The sequence below is a fragment of the Drosophila persimilis genome, unplaced genomic scaffold, assembly GCF_003286085.1.
Source record: "Drosophila persimilis strain 14011-0111.01,24,50 unplaced genomic scaffold, DperRS2 tig00000000-arrow-pilon, whole genome shotgun sequence".
NCBI lineage: Eukaryota > Metazoa > Arthropoda > Insecta > Diptera > Drosophilidae > Drosophila > Drosophila persimilis.
In genome coordinates, this window is record NW_020825288.1 from 4,413,078 (window position 1) to 4,427,101 (window position 14,024).

The 14,024-nt window shown below is 46.5% G+C and overlaps 8 protein-coding genes across 8 annotated transcripts; 6 read left to right on the forward strand and 2 right to left on the reverse strand.

Moving 5' to 3' along the window:
• Positions 1-29: 29 nt before the first annotated feature.
• LOC6594823 (protein BUD31 homolog) lies at positions 30-728 on the forward strand. The gene has a single exon (XM_002019982.2). It carries the CDS (start codon positions 84-86, stop codon positions 516-518), a length of 435 nt encoding a protein of 144 aa, XP_002020018.1. The 5' UTR covers positions 30-83; the 3' UTR covers positions 519-728.
• Positions 729-884: 156 nt separating this feature from the next.
• LOC6594822 (surfeit locus protein 4 homolog) lies at positions 885-3,461 on the reverse strand. Its single transcript, XM_002019981.2, has 5 exons — positions 3,404-3,461; positions 3,224-3,335; positions 2,094-2,357; positions 1,616-2,026; positions 885-1,548 (listed from the first exon to the last, which is right to left on the reverse strand). Exons 2-5 carry the CDS (start codon positions 3,272-3,274, stop codon positions 1,462-1,464), a joined length of 813 nt encoding a protein of 270 aa, XP_002020017.1. The 5' UTR covers positions 3,275-3,335; positions 3,404-3,461; the 3' UTR covers positions 885-1,461.
• Positions 3,462-3,904: 443 nt separating this feature from the next.
• On the forward strand, positions 3,905-5,851 carry LOC6594821. Its single transcript, XM_002019980.2, has 4 exons — positions 3,905-3,968; positions 4,047-4,140; positions 4,325-5,158; positions 5,228-5,851. The coding sequence occupies exons 1-4, from the start codon at positions 3,929-3,931 to the stop codon at positions 5,421-5,423; spliced, it is 1,164 nt and encodes a 387-aa protein (XP_002020016.1). The 5' UTR covers positions 3,905-3,928; the 3' UTR covers positions 5,424-5,851.
• A 552-nt stretch (positions 5,852-6,403) lies between these two features.
• On the forward strand, positions 6,404-8,346 carry LOC6594820 (NF-kappa-B-repressing factor). The gene is made up of 5 exons (XM_026986498.1): positions 6,404-6,845; positions 6,961-7,334; positions 7,393-7,589; positions 7,652-7,816; positions 8,006-8,346. The coding sequence occupies exons 1-5, from the start codon at positions 6,413-6,415 to the stop codon at positions 8,226-8,228; spliced, it is 1,392 nt and encodes a 463-aa protein (XP_026842299.1). The 5' UTR covers positions 6,404-6,412; the 3' UTR covers positions 8,229-8,346.
• An 85-nt stretch (positions 8,347-8,431) lies between these two features.
• On the forward strand, positions 8,432-9,867 carry LOC6594819 (zinc finger protein 28). The gene is made up of 2 exons (XM_026988070.1): positions 8,432-8,786; positions 8,856-9,867. The coding sequence occupies exons 1-2, from the start codon at positions 8,469-8,471 to the stop codon at positions 9,864-9,866; spliced, it is 1,329 nt and encodes a 442-aa protein (XP_026843871.1). The 5' UTR covers positions 8,432-8,468; the 3' UTR covers position 9,867.
• A 28-nt stretch (positions 9,868-9,895) lies between these two features.
• LOC113565595 lies at positions 9,896-10,833 on the forward strand. Its single transcript, XM_026988072.1, has one exon. The coding sequence runs from the start codon at positions 10,128-10,130 to the stop codon at positions 10,773-10,775; it is 648 nt and encodes a 215-aa protein (XP_026843873.1). The 5' UTR covers positions 9,896-10,127; the 3' UTR covers positions 10,776-10,833.
• LOC6594818 (trafficking protein particle complex subunit 6b) lies at positions 10,776-11,379 on the reverse strand. Its single transcript, XM_002019977.2, has 2 exons — positions 11,274-11,379; positions 10,776-11,220 (listed from the first exon to the last, which is right to left on the reverse strand). Exons 1-2 carry the CDS (start codon positions 11,340-11,342, stop codon positions 10,831-10,833), a joined length of 459 nt encoding a protein of 152 aa, XP_002020013.1. The 5' UTR covers positions 11,343-11,379; the 3' UTR covers positions 10,776-10,830.
• A 318-nt stretch (positions 11,380-11,697) lies between these two features.
• On the forward strand, positions 11,698-14,024 carry LOC6594817 (transmembrane and TPR repeat-containing protein CG5038). Its single transcript, XM_002019976.2, has one exon. The coding sequence runs from the start codon at positions 11,763-11,765 to the stop codon at positions 13,893-13,895; it is 2,133 nt and encodes a 710-aa protein (XP_002020012.1). The 5' UTR covers positions 11,698-11,762; the 3' UTR covers positions 13,896-14,024.

Genomic DNA, 14,024 nt, shown 5'->3' on the forward strand with positions numbered 1-14,024 from the left:
ATTATTATTGCCATTCACACGATTCGGCATCACATCAAATTTTGGCACCATAAAAATATTAATAAAGAAAATCTAAGAAAAGTATGCCGAAAGTACGCCGGAGCCGCAAGCCGCCCCCAGACGGATGGGAGTTGATAGAGCCCACACTCGAGGAGATCGAGCAGAAGATGCGCGAGGCGGAAACAGAACCACACGAGGGAAAGCGCATTTCGGAGTCCCTCTGGCCCATATTCAAGATCCACCATCAGAAGACGCGCTACATCTACGACCTGTTCCACCGCCGCAAAGCCATTAGCCGAGAGCTCTATGACTACTGCCTCAAGGAGAAGATCGCCGATGGCAATCTGATAGCCAAGTGGAAAAAGTCCGGTTACGAGAACCTCTGCTGCCTGCGATGCATACAGTCGCGCGACACGAATTTTGGCACAAATTGCATCTGCCGGGTGCCCAAGTCCAAGCTCGAGGAGGGTCGCATTGTGGAATGTGTGCATTGCGGGTGCCGCGGCTGCTCGGGATAAGCTCAAGGAAGGTTGTGGGACGCGGAGTCCCTGCATCTGCTGCGAGTGCCCGAATCCGAGCTCGAGGAAGGACATTCTGTTAAATATATGTATTCAAGCCAATAGCCAATAGCTATACCCACAGAGCGACACGCCTCCAAGAGAGTTAAGACATTGTAATGTACAAAAATAAAACAATTTTATAAATAAATAAAAAATGGATGCGACTTATCGATTTCGTGTCATTCACAGGGTAGTCTATCGTAGTTTATCGCTTTCAAATAATTCCATTCAGTTTAAAAATCAAAAATATTCTTCATTATGTTTATTAAAACGTTACAATTTAAATCTATTACACTTTTGCTTATAAACGAAAGAAACAAATCATTGTCAATTGGTACACTCATCATATTTTATACATCGTTTTCATCATATTCAACCCTCTATTAAACAACAAAACGCAAACACCAAGATTACAACTTATTGATTAGGGCGTACAAATTATAATCAAAAAATCTGCGAATAATATGGATTTTTGCTGACAAGGATGGATAGTCAAAATCAGTTAATGTCTCTCGTTTGTGGGCCATACATATGCCATATTTGTTAGTTGCATTTTCGTTATGTACAAAAAGAAAAAGGATCTTAAATGTAGACGAAGTTTTTCGTTGAATGTGTGCGAATGATGGTTGGTTGGATGTGGGTAGGTCAGGGCCCTGTGGACTAGCCGGGCGGGGGGAGGGTATTGCTGAAGTCAAGTCCCTTTTCATTCAAATATTTGTCAAGTTCTTAAAGGTGTTGTGCCGATGTTGTTGCTGTGCTGCTGCTGCTGTTGCTCTGCTGATGCTGCTCCTGTTGTTGTCCCATTTTATGGTAAATCCTAACTAACATTTCTCGGAAAGAGTAAAACACGGTTAAAGTCAATTGCTGCACAAGTGTTCCGTGGGAGTGTGCGCGAACGCCTCTACCATTTCTTCTTGTGCTCGTCCATGGATACGCCGCCAGGGCCCAAGGACACGATCATTAGCAGGCCACCAATAACCGAAAGTGTCTGTAATAATAATTATATCAAATTAGTTAAGATTCATTAAAGAATGTGCTGGTTGCTCTTTCTTTACCTGGAAAAAGTCATATTTCAAGAAATCCCTGAGTGGCTTGTAGGACGGAATGGTCCACCAGGCATTGTGATACAAATTCAGAACTGTAAGAAGAGCGACCAGGATCAGGGCCGACAGCTTCGTCTTGTAGCCCAGCACCACGAGCACCATCAGAATGGAGCCGATAATGTCCTGGATCACCTGCCACACGCTCAGCTCGAACCGGATGAGGGTGATGAACATGAACGCCAACAGAATGCGCCCTGCCAGCTGCATAAAGTTCTTGGGCTTATTATCGCCCATCGATGGCACGCCCGCAAATAAACTGCGGCCCTCGATCCGAGCCTCGGCCAGGACCAACAGTAGGGCTCCAATCAAGGCAAAGTTTCGCAGCAAGAACTGGAAGTCCCACAGAATGGAGTAGGCTATTGTCTGTGGAATCGAACAGAGAAGGACGAGGTTAGAAGGAGCTTTTCTTTGGAGTTTCTGCTTCGCTTACCTGTAGAACAACAATGAAGAAAAGCAGACCAACGGCGATGTCAACCTTGAATCTAGCCATTACCATGCCGCAGCCTCCCAGCTGGCCAAGCAGATTGACCAGCACGAAGACGGTGGCCAGGAACTTGCCACAGCCCCAGCTCATATCCATGTACTCGCGCTGTTCGTTCCACTGGAAGTACATGCGCAGGCCATCCTCGAAGAAGGTAGCGATGAGACAGAGCCGCGCCACCGTGGGCAGCACATTCTTGCCGCGCTTGATAACCTGGATGGCGAGCGTGGAGAGAGAAATGATTGTTCATTTAGTGATAGCTAAATACAGTTGGAGGATTGATAAGTGTGCGGGTGATAAGAGATGGGAAATATACGATGCCACTCATTGAGCGGGGCTTTCACACATACATGTGTGTTTGTGGGGAAAATGTCGGTTTGGCAAGACAGTGACGTGTCTCTCGCCCTCTCTATCTCCGCCGATCTCCACTATCCTATCAGTGTGCACGCCTAACGGGTTTTCAGGCCTATGTGAACAGCTCCCCAGCATGCTCTCGGTGCGATTTGAATATAAAAATACAAGGCACACACACGCACACATACACACAGAACCAAGTGGCGTTGGTATGCAGCATTATTAAACCATTTTGCTTTCTCAAAGATTATTACGGAACTCTCGATCTGGCGGATGGCGTCGGCGTCGGCTTCTCACTCACGCACTTACTCTCACCACTTTCACTTGCAAGAAGCGACTCGCACACTCTCGCAAACTCATGTGTGTGTGCGTGCATATGGATATATTTTTGTCTGGTGCAGACGCAACAATTGCGAATAGGAATCATTTTCTTGCTTGATGAGCAGGATGGGTTTCTGTTTAAATCGGTAGTCGGACTGAGTTAACCTTGCACATAGACCTCCCATAGTCAGGGCCAGCGGTTCGACTGCAGTTGAGCACTACACAATTTGCCGCGTTTGGGTGACGTTGGCAGTTTTCTTCCATGCAGCTGCCAGAGCCCCCCTTTAATGGTTAGTCCACGGCCAGTCTGTCCGATGTCAAGGGGTTTGTGAAAGCGCCTTCTGATTAGGTATCCCACCCCCGGCTCTAGTGCTCCATTCAGAGTACTGTTAAATAAATATTACCTGTTCCGCCACATCTTCCGTTTTCGCAATATATTCGTTGGGTATGCTCATGTTGGCAGTTTTGGCTGCTGTGTGTCTAGAACGTTGTTGCAGTCGCCTTGGTCACTGGCAGCTATGGAGACACTTTATCAGTTAGTAACTTTCTCTTTTCTTGTCCTTTCGAAATTATAATGGAATTACCAAAAAATCATGAATTAAAAACCAGGAACTTAAAAACACACACACGACACGACGAAAAGGCTGCAGCAGCGGATTTATCGCTAAAATATACCGTCTGACCGTCAGAAATATACCGAAATATACCGATAAGAAAACGAACTTGGCCCATTTAACCCATTATTTAAACATTATTTAACTACTTGAATTAAACCGCGGAAAAGAACATTGTTTGTAAATTCTTCTTGTAGATTAACCCTAAATTTCCTAGGTCCAGATCGCCTTTGATTTTGTCTAGAGGAATTTCGATACGATAGATATTCCACAAATTATATACATATTTTTGTTCACATTAAATTTATTTTACTCGACATTCACACCACATGAGATCTATCCTGTTTAAATAAAGGGAGCTTACGAGGGCTAATTTCGTTTTTCTATCGGTACGCAAGGTATATTTCTGAGAATCGATAAATTACAAAATTCTTTGCTGATTTTCTCAGTGTGGTGCATAATTTGTTTGGTTAATTTTCGCTTTAAATAAATGAAATGGAGCATCATACATACGCCAAAAGTGGCTCGAAAACTTGTAAGTTGCACGATAATCATCCGAGTTCCCCCCGCGATTCTGATATACGATTTTTTTCGTTTTTTTCTGCATTTGTAGGGACCATAGAGCAGAAACGCAGCCTGGTGACCAAGTGCATAAATTCTGATTATTTATTCAAGTCCCCCTCGCTGCGGAACGATCGGGCCTGGAAGTAAGTTTCTTGGCATTTATTATATTGGGGTTTTATCAGGGAAGGGAGTGGGGCGTACAGTGTACGAAATAAGCTGTGTCAAATGGAAAAAGTATTGAATGGTGCATGTGGGTGTACGAAATAAGCTTTTTATGGGGCAAATGTACGTAAATCTTACACTCGCATTGTATTAAACACTTTACAGGACTTTTAAGGAAACGGCCCAGATAGGTGATTTTAACGAGAATGAATTGCGCCAGCAATGGCAGGCCCTTGTGCATGACTATCGCGTGGAGAAGAAGGGCATAACTACGCCAATCAACAATCAGATCATCGCATCACTCAACAAGAAGTGGGAGTTTTTTGGAGAGATGCATAAATTCATGATGAAGAAGAATGACCATCATTCGTATGCGCAGAATGCGGAGAATGATCAGAAAGCGCAGTCGAAAATCGTTCCTCAAAATCCTAAAACACCGAAAAAGGTGGTGGAAGTCAGCCCATTTGATTTTTATCCTAAGACGGTGTCACCAAATAAACAGGAGCGTAAACAGGACAACTCCAAGGACGATGAGGGCGTGAAGGGTTTTGTGACCCCAACAAAGATTAATACGGAGAACGATGGAGAAGTAAACCAGGACGATATTCCGGCTCCTTCATTTCCAGGATGGGACGGAACGAAACTCCGCCAGCCACAATCAACAGAATACAATAATGCAGAAAATTTATCGGACGACTGCGCGGTGGAGGTCGTCTTCCCTCCTGAACTTTATCCAAAACCCCCGAAAAAAGTGGTGGAGATCGTACCATTTGTTCCTAATCCTAAGACACCGACAAAGGTGCCAAACATTAATACCGAGAACGATGGAGAAGTAAACCAGGACGATACTCCGACTCCACCAGAGTTGGAGAGAATGCAACTCTCGCAATCTGTCGAAAACAACAACCAAAACAACTCATGCTCTGTACAGCCCAAAGATCGTAAGTCTCGCAAGCGTCCGGCTGGAAAGGAACTCAGCGAGAGGGATAAGTACTACAGGTACTATTCTAGCGTATGCCTACCTATCAATTGGTTAATAATAATCCCCCTCCTTATTCCATTCTACAGACATCGCCGTCGCTACTATCGGACTAAGGAGAAGCTTGTGAAGGCATTGGGCCAGGCTGTGATTGCCATTTTGAGGGAAGTCGCTCAACGTTTGGGTGCTCAGACGGAGCTGCAGGATCTAGAAGAGCTATTTGCAAGCGACTCGGAACCATCGCCGATTGACAGTTGTTATGATGAGGACTCTGATCAGGACTAAAAAAATACAGATATAGGGTACATGGTTGGGTAGTCTATAAGTAAGGAAGGAGAGGAGCCCAAGGCAGATCCAAAGCACCTGCCACTGAAAGAGGGTCCACGTTTTTGTTATTCCCTTATATTCTGTTTGTATTTTTCTGTGTTTGTTCTCAGATGTTGCTCCCCGCAAAGGAGTGGGTGGAAAAGACTTATAAAAAAAGGCAAAGACTTTGTCTCATAATAACTAAGAACGATATCGAAATTTAAAAGCATTCTAATGGGAAAAGAAAAATACATACACACTGTATCTATCAGTGCTGTTGATTAGGGGCGGCGATTCGTTAAGAAAACGAAATGAAACTCAAGGAATAGATTTAATGTTACAAGAAGGAAGGAACAGAAAATGTAGAAGGAAAGAAAATAAATACAGAATGCTGCAAGCATAATAAACAACATCGAACATACATAAGTTGGAAATAACGAATTAAACAAATCTAAAAGAAATGCTAACCAAATACATATATGTATGTACACTGCAGAATAAGTAAACTACTACTCTAGGGTATTTCCTTTTGCAGGATTCTCTTGTGCGTCTCGATTTTCCTTCAATGTGGGAGCAAGGACGTAAGCTCTGGATGCTTTGGGAAAAGAGTTACATATCATTGGCTATGTTAGGTTCACCCGGGACAAACTCGTACTCGCCCTCACTGCTGCAATGCAAATAGAATATGGCAACGCTATATCTATATCTATGATTTTTTAGGGCGAGTCTTGATTCATTTGATTGAAAAATAGATTTAATTTTGTTCTTATTATTTAGACTCTTGAATAAATTTAAAAATAATATTTTCCGCCACTTACCTCATTGGTATATTTTTTAAATATGACGGTATATTTTGGTATATTTATGAGGGTCCGACGGTATATTTTAACGATAAATCCGCGGTCACACTGCTACCATCTTTGCGTGAAAAATTTCTTGGGAAAAAACACATACGATTTTCGTAAAAAATGGCTTCAAAAGTAAAGAAACAAAAAATTGAGACTGTGTCTGACGATGTAGTAATCCCTGACAATACTATAACTACCAAAAAACAGAAAAAAATTAAGGCTAAGGAATCTGACGCCGGCTATGGATCCGGAGAATTTTCATTGGACTGGAATGTGGATGACTACAGGACGGAATATGAGAGTGAGGAGCATTGGGAGTTGCGGCGCAGCTTTATGGTCGCCCACAAGGATCGCTTTGAAGAGGACCGCATGGTGTGCCTGGCTCAGACATTTGTCAATATGGAATTCCTCGGCTGCAAATACCCAAGCGAAACGATGCATCTGGTGGCGGAATTGTCCAAAGACATCGCTGAAGAGTTTAGACGGAAGCGTGACCAGCGTCTGAAGCGAACATTTGTCTCCGCATCGGATGCGGCGGAGCAGCGCGCCAAAGGTAGACGGAAGAATTAGTTCGATTTGATGAGGCAGAGAATTATTTATATTACTAGTAGTTATATGAGCCAGAGACCACGCATTCTTCCTAATGAATAATTCCAAATAACAAATAGGGCGCAGTGGTTCAACAAAGCCAAATCAACGCCAGGATGAGCAGCGGGGTAGCACCAATCCATACAGTCGAGAACGTCAGTGTTTTGGCGGCGGAAAACCAATTGATCTCTTCGAGGGCCTACGATTTGGCAGTCTCATACTATACCTAGCCGGCGGACGGAGTTGTTTGCGCAATTCGTGTACCATAAGCCAAATTAAGTACGAGGAGCGTCCGTGCAAAGAGCCCGAATCCACTGAAAAGACGAAATATTCCGAGATTCTTGTGAATAACGAGGTTATTGCAGTTGGCCAAGGTGAAACCCTCAAGGCGGCCAAGATTGCAGCATTTAAACAGGCATTGTTCCTGCTCCAAACACACTGCTACAGCATCAAGGTATTCAAGAGCATTACAAGATCGGCGTCAATTGACTTACAAATTCAAAATTATTCAGCTAAACGCCACCCGCCAAACCATCAAAGTCGAGAAGACTGTCAATGGTGTGAACATCAATGTGACGAAGGAGTCTGCAGATAGCCTGGGCGATCCCAAATTGGATGAAACCAACAAGGGCTACCGCATGATGCGTCTCATGGGCTGGACGGGCGGTGGCTTGGGACGCGAAAAGCAGGGACGCGAGGAACCCGTTGGGTATGTACTATTGAAAAAATTCTTTGTGTGATCGACATTGTAAAACTTAACTTCATTTTTAGATATTTGCTGAAGAGCAATCGCACTGGCTTGGGTGGCTGTAACAAGCCGCATGTAAATCTTGGTGACTATCGCAAGATGATTGAAAACTATGTCAAATCGGATGATATGCGCGATATGCAATTTGAGCCAACGTTCTCCAAGGAAGAGCGTGCCTCATTTCACAAGTAAGTGCCCACATCGATGGCATGATTTGGAAATCGTGCGCGTATTTGTAATTGGTAATTGAGGTACTTTGTTTTGTGGGGTCGGTTCTCACCTCTGCTCATAGTCTTCTTGTAATAACAATATATGGTTTAATCCTCAAGTATGTTCCACCACCATTTAAAAACCACATCACTTGACTCCACTTTCAGGATTGCGAGTAAATACGGTTTACGCTCGGGTAGCTATGGCAATGGGGAATCTCGGCGTCTCCTAATCACGAAAAAAGTTGACCACAAGACGATACTCCAGGAAGTACTATCCCGCCGCAATACAAAATTCACTGAGCGCTATTTTGTTCAAGTCCCCATGCAGAAGGCCCACCTCTTTCCGGGCCACGTTGCTAGTTTGGATCTGGAGGGCATGGATGATTAAGAGATTAAGAAAATTTTGTTGAAGCTCAGCTCATTCTACTGCTATAATTAAGGATAATTCTCTCAATCATTTAGTTTTAATCTTAAATATGTTAAAATATAAATCATATTTTCCCCGATTTCCGCCTGTGTTTACGTTTCGCTTTGAATGGCTGGCAGCCAGCTGATTACCCTTCAAGAAGAAGAGACTGACTGCATGCGCTGCACTTTTCGTTGTTTGAAATAAATATCCATAAATGTGATGGGTAAATGTCCGCGATGCGATTGCGAAGCAACTGGACAGAATCGCCTGGTCACCGACAGCTGTGGCCACACCAAGTGTCGCCTCTGCCTGGTGGCCGATGTTTCCGATTGTCTGGAATGCACCAACAAAGAAACAGTCTCACCAAAGAAAATCTCAAATGCCAAGATGACTGCAGACAAACGGATTACCATCACGGATCAGGGCTATCACTGCACCGTGTGCAAGAAGGATTTTCGCAGCCGCACCCAACAGTACTACCATCTTACCTGCGGCAACGACTTGCTCAAGAAGTTCTGCTGCAAGCAATGCAACCGCGTAAGTGGGTGGAGTTTTTGCCTTTCAAACTCCCGATTGTTATAATTGGATGATTCCTTTCCCCAATAGCGATTTGCCACCCACTCGCATTTAAAGTATCACCAGAACAATCACGTCAGCCTCTCAAAGTATTCCTGCAGCATTTGTGGCAAAAAGTTTAAGCAGCCAAACGTCCTGCAGCGTCACATGCGCATTCACAACAACGAGCAGCACGCCTGTGATCACTGCCACAAGGTTTTCCGCTGTCTGAGCACACTCAAGGATCATTTGGTGGCACACACAGATCACGGCTTTGCATACAAATGCGAAACTTGTGCCAAACTCTTTCAGAACAAGGCCAATCTAAATCAGCATCGCCAGAAGCACGACCAGAACAGCTCTCGTCACAAGTGTAAAGTCTGTCAAAAGTCATTCCTGCGCCAGTCCACGCTCAGGTTGCATATGAAGCGTCACGCGTTGCGCGAGCGCCAACCCTGTCCACTCTGTGGCAAGAGCTACAACGACGCGGATGCATTGGCCCGCCATTTGCGGCAACACAAGACTGTTGAGCGCTATCGCTGCACCCAATGCGATGTCACAGTCAATCGTCGGGATAACATGCATCGCCACCTTCGCTCCATGCATCCAGGTGTCTCATTTGAGAGCAGCGTGGAAATCATAACTCCAACGAGGGCACTCGAGCCAGAGACTGCAGAGGGTACCCCAACGGAGAGTCTGCGGTACAACAGCGTGATCAAGAGCGTGGGCAATGTGGAGCCAGTTTTGCTGCCCCCACCCTTACCCGAAGTGCAGCTGGAACAGCAGCAAGCTCCAGTAATGACAACCGCCCCCAAGCCCCTGCCAGATGCAATGCAAAAGCAAAATGTAAAACTCTACCGGAAGATCATCTTGGATCTGGACAACGAAGAGTACTCGAATGAGTTGACCATGGAGGAGGAGGTATCCACGGGTCAAGATTCTGCCGCAATGCAGGAGCAACGTCAGCAGCAGCGTGGCCCGGGCCACAGCACCTCCAATTTTAGCGAGATGCACTGGCGCAAGAATTTCAAATATTCGTATGAGAACGAACACACAAATTGATCGGATTCTAATGATATTCTAATTATGATGTTGCTGCCGCCGCTGCCCTTTTTGGCAGATGGCCCTTGATTTATTAGTGATTAGTTAAGTGCTGGGAAAGATGCCCACGAAACCGTCACCGTCATTTAGTTGGCCGCTCGCCATATTTCCGCGTGTGCCGCCGCCGCGCACCGACGTCAATGCCAAGATCGCTGGCTATCGAAAGAAAAGGAAGACAGTGCGAAAAGAGTATTCGAGTATTACCAAAAATCAGTATTCAATATGTTCGACGAGCAAGCGGAACTCGAGTCGCTGCAAGAGATCTATTATCTAACGAATGGTGCTTCGGGCAGTTGGCGCAAGTTGCTTGCCTTTGGCGTTTCGCTGGAGCAGCAGCTGAAGCGGAAGCTGCTCTGGATATGGCCCACATCGGTGGACTTGGAGAATTACAATCACTTTCTGGCCAAGCACAACATCCAGCGCATTCTGAGCATTGGCTGCGGCAGTGGTCTCTTGGAATGGCTGATGGCTGCAGCTGCTGGCGAGCATAAAATCTCCATGCATGGCTTGGAAGTCGATCGCAATTGGTGGCAGAGCAAGTATTCCGTGCGCAGCTTCATTCCTCTGAACTATGTGGAAGATGCAGCCAATCCAAGCCAACTGGACTCGGGTTTCTTGAGCAACTGCTGCAACGATGATCCACCATGTGCGATGTTATTTTGTTACTTTAACAATCGTCGGGCTTTCCTTGACTACCTGCGAATATATCGTGGCAAGTGGCTGATATTAATAGGGCCAAAGCCAGCCGTTGGCATACATACAGATCCGAATCCCATTCAGCCGCAGCTTCCCACCGATGTGTGGATTCTGCGGGAACGCCTCGACTGGACTGACCGGAATGTCGTGGCGTTCTATGAAAAAATAGCCTAATCTAGTTTATAGTAACTTTAATTGTAAACAAAATAAAACACCGCCCTTTAATACTCTAGCTCCTGTTCACCTCTATGTGGAATTTACAGGCCGGTATGCTCTGCACCTCGGCGGTGACGGTGCTGTTGATGCCCAGATTGCTGAGGGCTCCGCGCACCAGGCCACAGGTGAAGGCCACAAACTTGGGCGCATGTTCCAGTTGCTTGGTGCCCGGCGAGATGCGAGTTAAGAAGCGGAATGCCTTGTCCTGCACCACATACATGCCGTGATTGTTCGTCCGCAAGTTGTCTACCTGTTTCTTGTAGATGAGGGTCCAGAAATCGGTGCAGATGAATTTCATGGTCTCCAGCTCATCCTTGAATCGGGCAACCTCGCGCGTAAGACGCTCTATCAAACGATATCCCGTGGTGAAGCCAATGTATTCCAATGTTGCCAAGTCGTGCTCCTGGGAGTCGGAAGAAAGTTAAGAAATGATATTTCAATTAAGTTTTCACCCACCTTGTTGCTATCCAGACAATAGTTGACTATCTCGGCGTGCAGGCAGTCAAACAGAATTTCCTCCGACATTTTATGAATAAACTAATTTTCTAACTAATTTTCTTCAGATTTGTTTGCAGTTGAAGGTGGAACAGCTGATGTCGACGTTAACATGTGAATGGAAATTAAGATTGTGTTGACAGTCTTGCTTTATATCCAAATTTAGCCGTAAAATTTACCGGAACTGCATGCAAATATTATGTACAATAATTAAAGGTTAGAGAAAGAGATATAGAATAAATAAGGGTAGGAGAGAACAAAACATTAAATTCGCTAAAATTATTAGCATTCAGCTATCATTTGATAGCCTAGCTCTTTTTGGGCAAAGTTGGCATCACTGTGCGTTGTGTGGGTGGGAGAGCCACAACAACAAAAATGTATACAAACCGCCGCAAACAGTAAATTTCCATTAAAAAGTGAATTAAAGCTCGCAAAAATATAAATTGAAACATGAAAACGATGAGCTTCGGTCTGCTCGGCCAGAGCACCGCGCTCCACAGCATGGTATGCCAGTCGATATTGGTTTTAATCTGCCTGGTCTGCTACGGGTGCGGCGGACTGAGTGGAGCCGAGTTCGTCTTTGATGATACGGTGGCGATTGTGAAGAATAAGGATGTGAATGCTCTGCCCACCAACTGGACGGCCATCTTCACGCACGACTTTTGGGGCGCCTCGTTGCTCAGCTCCGATTCGCACAAATCCTTCCGACCACTGACCACGCTGATGTTCCACTGCGAATACGCCCTCCTGGGCCTGACGGCGGCACACATGAAGTTCTTGAATCTCCTGCTGCACTGTGTGAATACGCTGCTGATGTGGCGACTGGTCCGATCGCTCTATGTGGTTGAAATCAACGGCGAGCGGTGGGCCATCATTTCGGCAGCTCTGTTTGCCGCCCATCCAATCCACACGGAGGCAGTGTCAGGGATTGTTGGCCGGGCGGAGCTTATGTTCGGAATGATCCATCTCCTTTGCCTGCTGCTGACGGTGGCCAATACCGGGAAGCACAGTCCCCACAGCATTTGCCTGATACTCACCCTCACGGCGGTCGGGATGTTGTTCAAGGAGTCGGCCGTGACCATACCCATGTCCTGTGTGCTGATGGACTACTTTCAGAACGGGTTCTACCACCTGTCGCTCAAGGATCAGGGCAGGATATTGCGTACGCGCATCAGCTACATTGTCTACATCCTTGGGACATCGGCCCTCCTGACGGCTCGTCTCTGGTGGCAGAACTTTGAGTCGCCCAAGTTCAAAGAAGTGGACAATCCCATTGCCCACAACGACCACATCCTCACGCGCGTGCTCTCGCAGCAGTATCTGCTGGTCATGAACCTTTGGCTGATGCTGTGCCCCCACTGGCTGTGCTACGACTGGGCCCTGGGCTGTGTGAAGCTGGTGACCAGCATTTGGGATCTGCGGCTGCAGGGCGTGATTGGGTTCTACTCCATCCTGCTGACGGCCTTGATGAACTTTCGCCGCCTGCCCGGCATGATGCTTGGCCTGGGCCTGATGATCATTCCATTTCTACCCGCCTCGGGGATCATTCGCGTGGGCTTTGTTATAGCCGAGAGGACGCTGTACGTGCCCTCGATTGGCTTCTGCTTGCTGTCCATCTATGGATTCCTCTATTGGTACGACTACAACATCCACAAGCCATTTTGGCGCACTGTCATGCAGACACTTCTGATGCTCCTCTTTGCCGTGATGATGGTGCGGACACGTCAGCGAGCAACCGACTGGCTCAACGAGGATCAGTTGTTCAAGTCCGCGTTGGAGGTGTGCCCCGACAACGCCAAGGTGCACTACAACATCGCTCGCCTGGCCACGGACACGGGCAACAATACCAAGGCCTTTCAGCACTATCACTATGCCATTGAATTGTATCCCGAGTACGAGGCAGCTCTGATGAACCTGGGCAATCTCTACCGGGAGCACGGACAGCTGCAGACGGCTGAAAAGTATATTCGCATGGCCCTGCAGGTCTTTCCCGCATTCCCCGCCGCCTGGATGAATCTGGGCATTGTCCAGTCGGCCCAAAGGAAGTACGACCAGGCAAGGACCAGCTACGAGAAGGCTCTCAAGTATAGATCGAACTTTGCAGTGTGCTATTACAACATTGGGAATCTGTACTTGGAGCAGAAGCTCTATGCCGAAGCGTTGCATCATTGGCAGCACGCCGTGACGCTGAATCCTCGTCAGCCAAAGGCCTGGGCCAACATTTTAACCATGCTCGACAATCGTTCGCTGTATGACGATGCTCTGCGCATCTCGGATCAGGCTCTGCGGCATTTGCCCAACGAGATGAGCATCCTGTTCATACGCGCCAATGTCTTGGGCAAACTGAAGCACTATGTCGAGGCGGAGACGCTCTATAAGCGTGTGATTCAGCTGGATCCACACAACATGCTGTACTATTCGAATCTCGGTGTGCTCTATCATCGATGGGACAAGGTGCAGGAGGCCATTGAGGCGTATCGTACGGCGATAAGCATCAACGGCGCAAGGGCAACGACCGCACGAGAGAATCTGTCCAAGCTGCTGAAGCGCCTAGAGCGGGAGGCCCAGGTAACCGAAAGGTAAACTTTTAGCAAGGAAATACTTTAACACTGAGCAGGAACTGCGGTTGTGTGGTTCTTTCAGCGACAACTAGTCCCAGAAGCAGATTAGATCCTAGGATTAAGGTCACCAGAGATACTCATAGTCTAGTTA

Excerpts from the sequence above, each read along its gene's own strand:
- LOC6594823 (XM_002019982.2), top strand. The coding sequence starts at position 84 with ATGCCGAAAGTACGCCGGAGCCGCAAGCCGCCCCCAGACGGATGGGAG.
- LOC6594822 (XM_002019981.2), bottom strand. The coding sequence starts at position 3,274 with ATGAGCATACCCAACGAATATATTGCGAAAACGGAAGATGTGGCGGAA. Across the intron at positions 2,027-2,093 it reads TCTTCATTGTTGTTCTACAG|ACAATAGCCTACTCCATTCT; the intron begins GTAAGCGAAGCA and ends TCGATTCCACAG. Across the intron at positions 1,549-1,615 it reads TGAAATATGACTTTTTCCAG|ACACTTTCGGTTATTGGTGG; the intron begins GTAAAGAAAGAG and ends TTATTATTACAG.
- LOC6594821 (XM_002019980.2), top strand. The coding sequence starts at position 3,929 with ATGGAGCATCATACATACGCCAAAAGTGGCTCGAAAACTT. Across the intron at positions 4,141-4,324 it reads CGGAACGATCGGGCCTGGAA|GACTTTTAAGGAAACGGCCC; the intron begins GTAAGTTTCTTG and ends AACACTTTACAG. Across the intron at positions 5,159-5,227 it reads GAGAGGGATAAGTACTACAG|ACATCGCCGTCGCTACTATC; the intron begins GTACTATTCTAG and ends TCCATTCTACAG.
- LOC6594820 (XM_026986498.1), top strand. The coding sequence starts at position 6,413 with ATGGCTTCAAAAGTAAAGAAACAAAAAATTGAGACTGTGTCTGACGAT. Across the intron at positions 6,846-6,960 it reads GGCGGAGCAGCGCGCCAAAG|GGCGCAGTGGTTCAACAAAG; the intron begins GTAGACGGAAGA and ends AATAACAAATAG. Across the intron at positions 7,335-7,392 it reads CACACTGCTACAGCATCAAG|CTAAACGCCACCCGCCAAAC; the intron begins GTATTCAAGAGC and ends AAAATTATTCAG.
- LOC6594819 (XM_026988070.1), top strand. The coding sequence starts at position 8,469 with ATGGGTAAATGTCCGCGATGCGATTGCGAAGCAACTGGACAGAATCGC. Across the intron at positions 8,787-8,855 it reads GCTGCAAGCAATGCAACCGC|CGATTTGCCACCCACTCGCA; the intron begins GTAAGTGGGTGG and ends TTTCCCCAATAG.
- LOC113565595 (XM_026988072.1), top strand. The coding sequence starts at position 10,128 with ATGTTCGACGAGCAAGCGGAACTCGAGTCGCTGCAAGAGATCTATTAT.
- LOC6594818 (XM_002019977.2), bottom strand. The coding sequence starts at position 11,342 with ATGTCGGAGGAAATTCTGTTTGACTGCCTGCACGCCGAGATAGTCAAC. Across the intron at positions 11,221-11,273 it reads ATTGTCTGGATAGCAACAAG|GAGCACGACTTGGCAACATT; the intron begins GTGGGTGAAAAC and ends TCCGACTCCCAG.
- LOC6594817 (XM_002019976.2), top strand. The coding sequence starts at position 11,763 with ATGAAAACGATGAGCTTCGGTCTGCTCGGCCAGAGCACCGCGCTCCAC.